The following is a 13,166-nucleotide window of genomic DNA, read 5'->3' on the forward strand; positions in this document are numbered from 1 at the left end:
TGTCTGACTCTTTGTGACCCCATGGACTGTAGCCCACCAGGCTCCTCTGTCCATGGGATTTCCAAGGCAAGAATACTGGAGTGGGTTACCATTTCCTTCTCCAGGGAATCTTCCCGACCCAGGGATCCAACCTGCATCTCCTGCTTGGCAGGTAGATTCTTTACCACTGAGCCACCTGGGAAGCCCATCATAGATAACCAAAACAGCAGAGGCAGAGAAACACTACGCATTTGTATCTGAAGACAGGATACCTTGCCAATCAGTAGCTGGTATTTAAATTATTTCCAAGTAAACAGTAAATAGTTCATGGTATTATAATTACACATAAGACACTGTTTACAAAACAGGCACACACTCCATGATTAGCTGACACTCTTTCTACTTAAATAATCCAGTTAGATCATTTCTAACTTAAAAAGGAAATCAATTCTCAATATAAACTGTATATAAATAAACCCTGCAGATAAAATTCCCATAACTTCACAGTACTTAGACAAAAACGTGCTCCTTCAAATCCCTAAGAAATCTGAGAAATTTTGGTATTGTATTTGCATTTCCTGTCCCTGAAGAAAAAAAAATTTATTTGAACATGTTTCATTTCAAGTCCACCATCCATTCATAGAAGTACCTTAGTCATTCTTCCTGTGAGGTCTCCCATTAGAAGCAAATAACATTCTTGGGCTCATGGCAAAAAAAAAAAAAAGGTCTATATATTTCATAGCGGATCTAGACAGATGAGTTAATATGCAGATGTTAACAAAAAAAGAGAGGAAAGCTAGGAAACCCTGAACATCGCTAATACAGACTTATACTCACCCAAGATGTTTTCATGCCTCATCAACACCGTCTGATATATTTCTGTCTCTCGGAACCAGCTGGCCTCCTCTGTAGTGAAGAACACTTTCACAGCTACCTTTTCGCCACGCCACTTTCCCATCCAAACTTCCCCATAGCGACCTTTTCCAATCTGTTTCACCATCTGAATTTGCTTTGCTATCGTCCTCTGGACCTGTTAAATCCCCCAACACACTGTTAGTGCGTTCACGGCACTACAGATTGTTTAATGTTTTCTTTTTTCCTTCAGAGAAGAAAACAACTGCATGTAAAATATATTTAGCCAGTAGTTTTTCTTTATATGGGTTTCCGAGGTGGTGCTAGTGGTAAAGAATGTGTGTGCCAATACAGCAGACACAAGAGACTCGGGTTCGATCCCTGGGTTGGGAAGATCCCCTGGAGGAGGAAATGGCAACCCACTCCAGTATTCTTGCCTGGAGAATCCCATGGGTAGAGGAGACTGGTGAGACAAGTTATTTTTATTTACTTATTAATTTATATTGTCCTCTTTTAAATATACATTTGAGTCTGTTGGTTTTGAGTGCTGAAGTATTGTTTCCAAATTATTATTTCATTTTGCCAATTATTATTTTCACAGAGAAAAACCCTTGAAGGGTTCACAGTAACTGGCAGAAAAGAATACTTTTCACTTCTACCACTAGTGTGGGACGCTAGATACTCTGAAGTGAATCATGCCACTATATTCTTCGATAACATACAACAAAACAAAAAGGTAATGCACTATTGGGCATGCACAGAAATACTTGCAGAGGAAATCTCTAAGCAGGGAGGTGTGGGCAGAGGAAGGGAAGAGTTAAGAACAGAGCAGGGCTAGATAAGCACCCAGCATAGACAAATGCCAGACTGCTATCTGGGCAAAGAATAACCCTAGCCTTGAGATCTAGATGATGAACTCTGACCCTTTTAAAATGAGAGATATTGAACCCTGGGCTTTAGCATTAAACCTGAACCACTGAATGGGACCAAATTTGCCAGCACACCATCACCATGGCTCCTGGCAAAAACAAACACAAATCCTCTCTTGGGGAAATTATTGCAGAATATGCTTTACTCCACTACTATGGAAGGATACTAGATCCTCTGAAGGAGCTCCTGCCACCCTACAACTTGGTCATGGATAAAATATAAGAAGCAAAAAACTGTAAGGCATTATTGGGCTCACAAGGGAATAAAGGAAATCCCCAAGGTGGGAAGGGGAGGGAGAGGAGGAAGAGAAGAAAGAAAACAGAGGGTGGGAAAAGAGAGAGAGAGGATCCCACAGGGTAAATGCCCTAAAACAAAAGGAAACACCCACTGCAAATGAGGCAAGAGAAAGAATCCCAATAGATTTAACACCTTCAGATTACAGATACTGGAATCTTCAGGTACAGAATGCCCCACTGCATGAGATGTGTGATGAATGTGAAGAATAGGAGACAGAATGAAACATAAGCAAGGAGTAAGAAATCACTGCAAACTATGCTTTGAGGTGGAAGGGCTGTCACAACCAAAAATGTAACATGGAAAGGGAGAACAGCCCATTAGAGCTGGGGAAAAACCAAAGCTATGAGAGCGCTCTACGAGTGCGGTAGAGACAGGCAGGAGGAAAACAAGAGGGTTCAAGTGGCATAGGGGCTAAATGTCTCTTTACACATGATCATCATTCACTCTGTGCTTAAATTTTTAAAAACGCCATGACTAAAGGGGCTAAGTGTTGGTGACTACTTACATAATTTGGGAGATATAAAGAATCAAACAGAATTCTCATAAGATCTGCTTAGAAAGTTGGGGTGTACTCTTCCCAGAGACAGGCTTTGCATCAAGTAAATTCAAATGTTTCTTTCTGTATTTATACTTTTAAGGGTCATGTAACTATACTGAGCTAACTATATATACGAGCTACTGTAATTAACCTGAGCAAACTCCAGGAGACAGGGGAGGACAGGGAAGCCTGGTGTGCTGTAGTCCATGGGGTTGCAAAGAGTTGGATGCAGCTTAGTGACTCAACAACAACAACTATCGTGAGCTCACCTAGATAACTAGAATAATCTCATCTCAAGGTCAGCTGATGAGCAACTTTAGCATCTGAGCCACCAGGGAAGCCCAGCTGATGAGCAACTTTAATTCCCCTTTGCCTTGTAAAATAACAGATTCTAGGGCAAAGGACATGGACATTGTGGGGGCTAGCATTCTGACTACCACGGATGTCTACCAACTGGGATGGGTTCTGTTTTTGTCTAATGAATGATTTCATCAATTCAAGACGTAATGCTATCCATTGCCAGAATCATTAACAGCATTAATATCAGACTGAAAGCTTTTGGGGACAAGATAAAGTCTTTTTCTTTTCCTCTAAAAGAAGAATTAAAGAATAAAAGCATTGCTGACATGATGTTAAGCCACTCAGCCTGAAGGAAATGAGGCATCAAGTGTACGTGTAGACCAGCCTCCCTCCCTTTAGGAGTCGAAAAGGCCCTGTAGGAGACAGTCAGTCCATTTCCCTTCCCAAACAAGCGAGCAGAAGCATCAAGAGCACTGAGCAGCTGAGGGCTGGACCTGTAAGTGGTTAAGCTACTGGCCTGAGAGGAGGCTTCCTACGTTGATTAAAGAAGTATTATTAATTTACAGTTGTTACAAAGCATCGCTTATGTAGATCCACAGAACATTTCCTAATATAAACAGTTTTAAGTCCACTTTTTTCCTAATGATGACATATATCATGAATTCGATATGAGTACAGACGAAATTGGCAACGTTCATAAGAACAGGAGCAACTTATCTCAAAATAACAAGTCTCGCTAAACTATAGTCAGAAATTTAAAATATACTTCTATTTTGAGATTTATTATAACATCTACGGACCTAAAAATAAATTTTGAAAAATGTTTTAACTCTGTCATTTATTTGCATTTTTATTTGATTTAGTTAATGTTTCAGGTCTTTCTGTACTCAAACTTTCCTTCTATATGACGTCTTTAGAAATCAATTTTGAAAGTTAGATTATACAAACTCAATACAATCATTATAATTGTGATTCAAAACAGAGAAGAATTATGTCATGTAAAGTGAGGACAACTCACTGTGTAAGGATTATAAGGGTTATCACTATTTTACAAATGTCTTTCTATTTAGTGATCAGTTATCTGATAGTGTCCAATGGTAAATTAAGTCCATGTGGACCCTAGAACCTCTGTGCTCTATGTCCCTGAATTAACAAAGTACATACCTCTACACACAAAAACACTGTTTAACATATCTGCTTAATAAGACCATGTTAATGTTGCATACTGGACAGATTTTTCACAACAGATTCCTCTACTGAGAGGTTTAGTGTTCAGTTAGACAATTTACTTCACCTTTTGTTCCTTTACACGGTCAGATAAATAGGGTATAAATAAATAATGTTACTAGTGATTAAATACATAGTACACAGGTATTCAAAATGCCAGGCATATTTATATGTATATGTCTGTATATGCATGTGTGTGTGTGTGTGTAAATATATATATACATATATATGGCAGGGGAAATCCTTACAACCACTCTATGATATTCCTCCCTTAGAGGATTTATATACAAAGTCACTTAGTAAATTTTAGTTCCAAGTATGTGTTTATACACAAGACATGAACTTTCCCTTTATGTTACTGAAATAAATGACAAAGTGGAATTAAGGTGAGATATTCATTCATATAATACGAAATGAGACTACTGAACATTTCTGTACTGTTTATCTTAAAAAACAAAGCAATACCGAGGCTTTCCCTTCGCTCAAGTGAGTGATGGGATCCTTCCTCCCATCCTGTTGTTATCGAATGCAGGTCTTAATTTTATTTAACATTTGGCTCACAAGCACTGGGAGCACAGATTCTCGAGGCAGATCACCCGGGTTTGACTCCTGGCTTCTCCATGGACCAGCTGGTTGACCCCAGTGGGCTTGGGCCCCTGATGTGTGACACAGGATACATTTCTACACCACCTCACAGTGGCTATGAGGGTTAAATGAGATCATCCTTTAAAGGCCAGAATCTGGCCAGGGCTGGACCTCTGGCAACCTGGCTGCTCTTAATCGTATATGGTTAATAGCCAAACACTGCTGTTTGGTACCCAGATTACACAGATTAATATTTTCACAAATACCAAAAGTTGGGAGTTGAACGTTTTCTTTTTTTTAACAAATTAATAATTGAGCAGCCTCTTTAATCACCCCAGGATGCCAAGTGACAAAATGTAGTTTCCACCTCAAAAGAGATGCAAGTCCACCTAAAGACACAGGTGCATTACTACCAATTTTGATGTTATTTTAAACAGCTATATTGATTGTTGCACTGGTTATGCAAACTTCTGTTATGACATAAGTTAAACAGACTAGCTCAGTCTAATCTGTCACAGAGATAAAACATGGGGCATAATCTGAGGAACTCTCCAGAAAGACATTATATTTGCAAAGACATGGATTTTTAAAACATGTTGTATTTTCAAAACAGTTATTCAAGGCTGATGCAAGAGCTCAAGAATCCAGTGCAGAAGAGGTGGGAGGAGAGGAATGCTATGCTTATCAAGCTAAGAAAGAAGACCCACAATCATGACTGGATATTTGAGTGTGTTATGCAGGAAAGTGAGAGAACAGCAAGGTCACAGATTTGAGAGAGAACTCCACAGGAATGAGAAAGATGGGCTAAAAGGAGGAAGACAGTAGTTTCCAATTCTAAGAGTGTATCTGATTGATTAACATCAAAGGGAATTTTAATATCTGTACTTGAAGTGTAACAAAACATTTTTAAATGTAAGAATGGTATTTGTTATATATCAGTTAAATTCTAAGAATGAAAAGTCAAGCAATTTGATAAGAACTTTACATTAAAAAAAGATTTATATCCTAAGTAGCATCAGTTTGGTCATAATAACAACTTCACAAGTGGTTTTCTGTCTGGTGTATTACCTCCAGGGGAGGTATTAGTGGAAGAGAACAGAGTTTGGCCACCTGACGCGAAGAACTGACTCATTTGAAAAGACCCTGATGCTGGGAAAGCTTGAGGGCGGGAGGAGAAGAGGACGACAGAGGATGAGATGGCTGGATGGCATCACTGACTCAGTGGACATGAGTTTGAGTAAGCTCTGGGAGTTGGCGATGGACAGGGAGGCCTGGTGTGCTGCAGTCCATGGGGTTGCAAAGAATCAGACACGACTGAGCGACTGAACTGAACAGAGTTTCAGTTATGCAAGATGAGTAAGTCCCAGAGATGTGCCACACAACACGGTACCTGTAGTTAATAATGGAATATTGCATTCTTTTTTCCCTAGTTTGAAGCAAAAAGTTGATACTCACTTTATTTTTACTTAGATATACTTAGCATATAACATTTTGTAAGTTTAAGGTATACAGCGTGTTGACTTGATATATTTAAATAATGAGATATTATTATCACAGTAGCATTAGCTAACCTCTATTTAACCTCTATTAACCTCTATTTAAAAAATTTGCAGAGGTTAGCTCTTGCACTGGGCTCTTACCATAAAATAATAATAATGAATGGGGCAGGAGGCAACTTTTGGAGGTGATGGATATGTTCATGGCCTAGACTGTGGTGATGGCTTCAGGGGTGTATGCTGGTTTAGTCACTAAGTGGTGTCCAGCTCTGTGTGACCCCATGAACTGTAGCCCGCCAGGCTCCTCTGTCCATGAGATTTCCCAGGCAAGAATACTCGAGTGAGTTGTCATTTTCTTCTCCAGGGCAGCTTCCCAACCCAGGGATCAAAACCAGGTCCCCTGAATTGCAGACAGATTCTTCACTGACTGAGCCACCTACTTATTTCCAAGCTCTTCAAGTTATATACGTTAAATGTATACAGCTTTTTGTATGCTAAGGAAAAGAGTTATAAAATAAATTCTTGGCTTGAGATTTTTAAGTTACTTTTAGTACTAAATAAAAGGTCACCAAAAGAATCAAGTAAACAAGACATCCAAAGTCAGAACCAGACAATAAAGATTAGGAAAATCAATCTCAGAATTTATAAAGTTTATAAAGGAAAATACTTCTCATTGTTATTTCCATTTCAAGTCCCAATAATCTTTTTGTGTAGTCCATAAAGTAACCAAATGCTTTTCTCATTAAAGCAAGTGCCTTGGATTCACTATATTTTCTTCCAAGTTGGCAGCGCTGACCATCAGAAAATTAAAACTCTCCTGAATGGAAAAGCCAGGGCTTCACCCTGAAACATAAACCCGCCAGCTGAGAGGCAGCCTTCTTCCCGTTTAGAAGTACTCAGATCCCAGTTGGTTGTAATACTTTTGCCTTCAAAAGCCAGGCCAAAGTGCTGTAATGTTATCCTTCCTGAAAACAGAGGGAAGATGGTCCCATGTCGAATGTTTTCTAATCTGCTCTTTATCAGAACGCAGAGGTCTGGATTGTAACCATACACTTACATTAAAGAACAATGACCTCACCCCCAATATGTCAAAATGTTATCAGGAAACCCTGCATCTGAGATCTGATGTCTGACTGCAGAGCGCTTTCCTTTGTCCACTGCCCTATCTGTTTCAGTAAAATGACACCCAGCAGTTACTGACATTTCCTTTACATTCAAGGTATGTTCCTCTCATACCAGCAGAGGGAGGCCTGATCCGCTCCCTGAGCTCTGCGACTGCTCAATTAAGTCTCTCAGGGATTCTCCAGGAGGAATGTAAGTTTCGTCCTGTTCTAACCCAATGCTGTACCGAGGTCTGGCTTCTTGTCTTTTATACCTGAAGATGCACAAAGGAAGAAGACGTTAGACACTGGATTGCAATGACAGGGACAGAACACGCAGAACCACGCACGGCAGGTTTCATCTTTGCACGCAAATACGAGATTAGATGCTCAATATATATTACCCTTAGTTACGGTTTCCAAAGCACAAAGTCATCATTAGTGTTCTAACCTATTTTTTAAACTAAACTTCAAATTTTCACACAGTCACAACCATCTCCAATTTTCTTCCTCTGTTTCTTTCGATTGCATATTATCCAAGCAGCCTACATTCCATTAACATTTTTATATAGCTCCAATAGTCGTAGTAGTAGTCGCTCAGTCGTGTCTGACTCTTTGCCACTCCATGGAGTATAGCTCACCAGGCTCTTCTGCTCAAGGGATTCCCCAGGCAAACATACTGGAGTGGGTTGCCATTTCCTTCTCCAGGATAGTTCCAATATCCTTTCCCTAAAATCTTTTCTTACAAGGTCCTTAATGAGCTAAAGATGCAGATTTTTGGTTTACAGAAGACAATGTATAAAGCAATAGTACAGATAAACTGAAAAGCTTTTGTCAATAATCATGTCTTCAGTTAGAACTGATGATATTTGAGTCAACTCTTATTTGTAGAATAGTAACCTAAATAAGTATTACAAAAGGGCAACGATAAGAACTTAAAGGTCCCTGATATTTCATAAACTAGAAAATGAGTTCTTAGGTGATTGAAAATAATTTGTAATGTTGTTGTTTCCTTGCTAAGTCATGTCCGACTCTTTGCAACTTCATGGACTGTAGCCTGCCTGTCTCCTCTGTCCATGGGATTCTCCGGGCAAGAATATTGATTATGGGTTGCCATTTCCTTCTCCAGGGGATCTTCCTGAGCCATGGATCAAATCTACATCTACTAACTGAACATAGTCTATCTTAATAATTAATATATGTTATCTTTTATAATCATTCAATACTAAGGGAATACTGTTTAGCTTACAAAATAAGGAATTACTAAAGTGATTCAAAGTCAACACAGTCATTTCTTGCTTTGAATCAAAGGTTAGTAGCAACTAGTTGCTGAATTTCCTAGCTACCATAACTTTCCTAGAGATGAAATTTTTCTGGGTAGTCTTGATATTTGAAGCAGAAACAAGATAGCTATCTATTAATAACTTCATTAGGACAAATGATTATCAATAACTGATATTGTCAGTGAAATCTAATATCTAATTAGGTCAAGGAAAGCTGTGATGAAAAACATCAGCTGGTAGAACAGTATGAGGATGATTTTATAAACTCAAAATTCTACATCCATGTGTTGGAAACTTACCTGAAGTAACAGAATAAAATGATGAGGACCAAGAGCAAACTACACACAGTCACAGATATAAGTAAAGCTTTGTGGTGTATAGGTCCGTCAACAAAATCTGAAATTAAATAGAAGTAAAGAGAGGCATAATATAAGATTATTTTTACTTAAAAATTAGGAAGCAAATCTTTCCTCAAAGTGCTTGCTAAACTCCATGTGTAAGATGTGAGGTTCTTTTAATCTGCTTATTGATAAGAAATAAACACATACTCTCAAAATTTGAGTAAATAAGCTTGAGTAACACGAAGCACTGTTCATCTAGGCACTCACTTCAAGAGTACGCATTTCTTTCTCTTTGGAAGGAACAGGTTTGACACAGGATAAAAGCACAGAATATAAATAAATGTGAATGGACCGATATCCTTAATTCCTCAAATATTGGCAAATAAATAGAATACATGGATGTGAAATAGTTTAAACAAAGATGCTCTTCAAAACTACATAACTAATTTTTTCATAAATGGCATCAGTTTTTAAAAGAATGGATGTGTCTACTCAAAGAATTATGGTGTGACCTTCTTAAAGAACAAATTATTAAATAGTATTCACACTGCTTTAACTCCAGTTCTTCACAGATAAGATTTACTTATAGTATGGTTTTTCAAAATTCCTACAAACAAGAATGACTAGGAGGGCTTTATACAAATGCTGATTTACTGACTTCAACACCAGAGATTTTTATTCAAAGTATTTTGTTTTTATTTTACAACCATCCCAGGTGATTTTATATGCAGTAGTCTCTGGAACATATGTTTTTTCTGAGAAAACTGACTGAAAGCCAGGTGCACTTACCCAGTAACAGAATTAGCACCATTCTGATTAAGGGCACCATACATCCTTGGGAGAATCATTGCTGCTTCTTAACTTTAAAAGGTATCAAAGGTATCATGTATTGTAATTTATTACTTTGGTTACCTACAAACAAGATGTTTTCTAATTGTGCTATGCACTTTTCATTGCACAGCTACCTGAACATTCTGGCTGGGGACCTCATCCCACTCAATGTCATGTTCTTTTTTCATTCAAAAGCATTATACATTCCCTGAAGAAAAACTGAATAGCACAAATTAACTGAAATAAATAAAGTTGCCATCACCTCACTACTTAGGAAACTTAGCACTAACATTTTACTATATGTCTTTCCAGTCTCATTTCAACAAACAAAAAAATTTCATGAGCAAAATAGTTCACAAAAACGCTTTATAAACCCACAGCTCTATTATTCTCAACAGCTAAAACATGGAAGTAAACCGTGTCCGCTGACGCACGAATGGATAAGCAAAATGTGGCATATTACATAAGATGTAGTTCAGCCTTAAAAAGGAAGGCGTTCCTGACAGATGCTGCAGCATGAATGAACCTCGAGGACATTAGGCTAAGTGAAATAAGCCAGTCATAAAAAGATGAACACTCCACTTATATGAGACACTTAGAGAAGTCAGAATCATAAAGGCAAAAAGAAGAATGGTGGCTGTCAAGGGTTAGGAGGGAAGCGAGTTGGGGAAAACTAAAGCTTAATGGGTAAGAGTTTTGGTTCTACAAGATAAACAGCTATAGAAATGGGTGGTGGTGATGGCTGCACAACATTCTAAACATATTTAATATCAATGAACTGTATACCTAAGTGATTAAGATGGAACACTTTCTGTTCTGTGTATCTCACCACATAAAAAACTGTGGGGAACTCATAATTACCTTGTAACTAGATTGTTTTCATTTATAATACTGTAGACATTTTCTAAAACAATAAAAATTTTTTCTGCAACATGAGTTTCAAAGACTACATGGTATACATACAGACACATCCTAATTAGAAAGTCAGTCTTCTGATGATGTATATTTAGGAGATTGGGAAGATTTTGTTATAATACGTCTTTGCTGTGATACATAAAATTCTGTGATGAACATTCTTACACACACATCATTGCACATGTCAATGATTATTTTCCTAATCTAGATTCTAAAAAGTACAAGTGTTAGGTTGAAGGATATATATTTTAAGTTTTGTCATACACATTGTCAAAATATCCTTTTAAAAAGATTATAACAGTTTCTTTTTTTTTTTTTAACCAATGTGAACATACATCTTAATTATTTTGAAATAATTTCAGTCTTATAGAAAACCTGTAAGGGTAAAGGATTCCAACACTCCCTTTAGAGAGTTCCCATTCCAGTGAGAGAGTAACTAACAATGCAGGTGTATGAACACCATGGAGCAAATAATGGCGCTGGAAACAACTTAAAATCTATTTCCAGTTTTAAGGACAAGAAAGCAAAAGGCCTGATTTTGCAGAAAATCATAGAGATCCCTGGATACTCTATCAGAACTAGAAAAACTAATTACATAAGCACAACATATTATCAGCATACAAATATAGAAAGCCTCAGCAACTTTCACTTTTCCACATAAATGCAGAATACTCTGCTCCATAAGAACAGTATATTTATTACTCTTCTTAACAGATTTCTGATGAGAGCCATGAGACCACAAAGAATCTAAGGGATTTTTCCTTATAATCACACGCTGTTTTAAAAAAGGCTAGCATTATCTTCCCACTCTCCTTTTCTTGGCCCCAATAACCCCAGCCCTTACAGCCTTAAGGACTGCCTCCTGGTCTTCTGTCATGAATTTATTGCCTTATCAATAAACCTTTTGTTTCTGTTGGTCACGCCAGTCGTGTTTTAATCTGCCATTACCTGTGCTCAGAGCATTAACAATGTAAACATTCAAGTCACTGGTGAGTCTCAGAAGGCGAACACGACCAGATACCTATCGGGAAAAGAACAGAGCCCCTGGTTCTCTCCAGGGCGCAGGCTTCTACTTGGCAGTCACTTCAACTGCTCAGGGAAGTAGATCGGAGAACTCTCCAGGGAAGTCGGGTTCACTCTGAGAGGCAAAGAAGAATCACCAGTGGTTTCCTAACAAAATAGTATTGTCGTTACTTGTCTCCTCTCTGATAATTAACTGGTTTGCAGCTACTTAAAATGCCGGGACTGTTTTCATAAGGCTAGAATATGGCTCATAACTGCAAGAAGAAATAAAAAACTAAATCGCTAGAAAGAATCTTGGCACCACGTGCTGGAAGACATCCTTATGTGTGTTCTCAGTGTTATAGTCACAGATAAATTGGAGACATCTTTCTATTACTAGAGCAAAAAGTGCCTGATCTTGTCAGAGGGGTTTAGTCAACAGATAATACTGTAATCTATTTTCCTCATATATTGGTATGCCATCTTATGGTAACATTTAGAAATGCATTCACTATAAGAACAAAGAAATAATATTCTAATTACTTCCCTGCAGAAAAAGTTTAGAATTTTATTTCCTGGTAACAAAGGAAGTTAAGACAGAATTTTTATATTCAGGTTAAAAAAGACTAATGATTTCTAAATTCCTTCCATATGCCTCCAATATAAAGTTAACCAGAATTTCCAGAAAAGTTAAAAGCTGCACATCTCAAGAAATGTTGAGGCTACTCCTTGTCAAGGAATTCAGCTCAGGCTCACATACTGGTTTATACTACCGCAAGTATAATACATGCGTCAGAAGGAGAATTCTGCAACTCAACTTTGCATTCTATCGTATATTCAACCTCTCTATGTTGTAGAGAATAAGGGAGTTGTTTCACTGGTTAAATACCGGTTACTCTATTGAGTTTAATTTATAATTGATAATACCAAAGCTAAGTAACAGCATTTTAAAACAAATCTATACAGTGCTCAAAATATTTTTTTAGTTGAATAAGAAATCAGAAGGTAAAGTTGAGCTTAGGAAATCCTGTATTATAATGTTACTTAACCTACATTGGAAGTTACCCTATTTCAAAACAAACAAAAAGGTGTTTCTGACACATTTTCTATGAAGTATATATGCAGTATACATAATTTCCATATTTAAACACAGAAAAACCCACACCTATTCCAAAAATTATATGAACTTTGGTTTTGTAAAACCTAAATTAGAGGATCCCATTTAATAAAGGAAAGCGTCTATTCACTTTAACACCAGTCTTCCACTCCTTTAAGTGCTCATTTGAAAAAATATTTAAACGAAAATAAGTAACTTGAGAGGAGAAAAGAAACCTCACCAAATTCTCCTGCCTATACATCATTTCAAGAGAACATTTTACTCACAATATCTTGGTCAGACCATGGAATGCTGAGACTGTAGGTATACATCATTCTTCCGGGGCCCCTTCATCACTAATTCTGCAGGCAGGAAGCCAGACACCAGGGCACTA

General features: G+C 37.7%; 1 protein-coding gene across 9 annotated transcripts in view; it reads right to left on the reverse strand.

Moving 5' to 3' along the window:
* The window catches only part of BMPR1B (bone morphogenetic protein receptor type 1B), a 454,039-nt gene that overhangs the window by 21,226 nt on the left and 419,647 nt on the right, over positions 1-13,166 (reverse strand). For all 9 annotated transcript variants that reach the window (XM_060416665.1, XM_042251058.2, XM_060416664.1 and 6 more), the window contains 3 exon segments: positions 8,887-8,983; positions 7,441-7,579; positions 817-1,009 (listed from right to left, as the gene is read on the reverse strand). In XM_060416665.1, the coding sequence (XP_060272648.1) occupies positions 817-1,009; positions 7,441-7,579; positions 8,887-8,983 (429 nt within the window).

Source organism: Ovis aries, chromosome 6 (genome assembly GCF_016772045.2).
Source record: "Ovis aries strain OAR_USU_Benz2616 breed Rambouillet chromosome 6, ARS-UI_Ramb_v3.0, whole genome shotgun sequence".
In the NCBI taxonomy this organism is placed as follows: domain Eukaryota; kingdom Metazoa; phylum Chordata; class Mammalia; order Artiodactyla; family Bovidae; genus Ovis; species Ovis aries.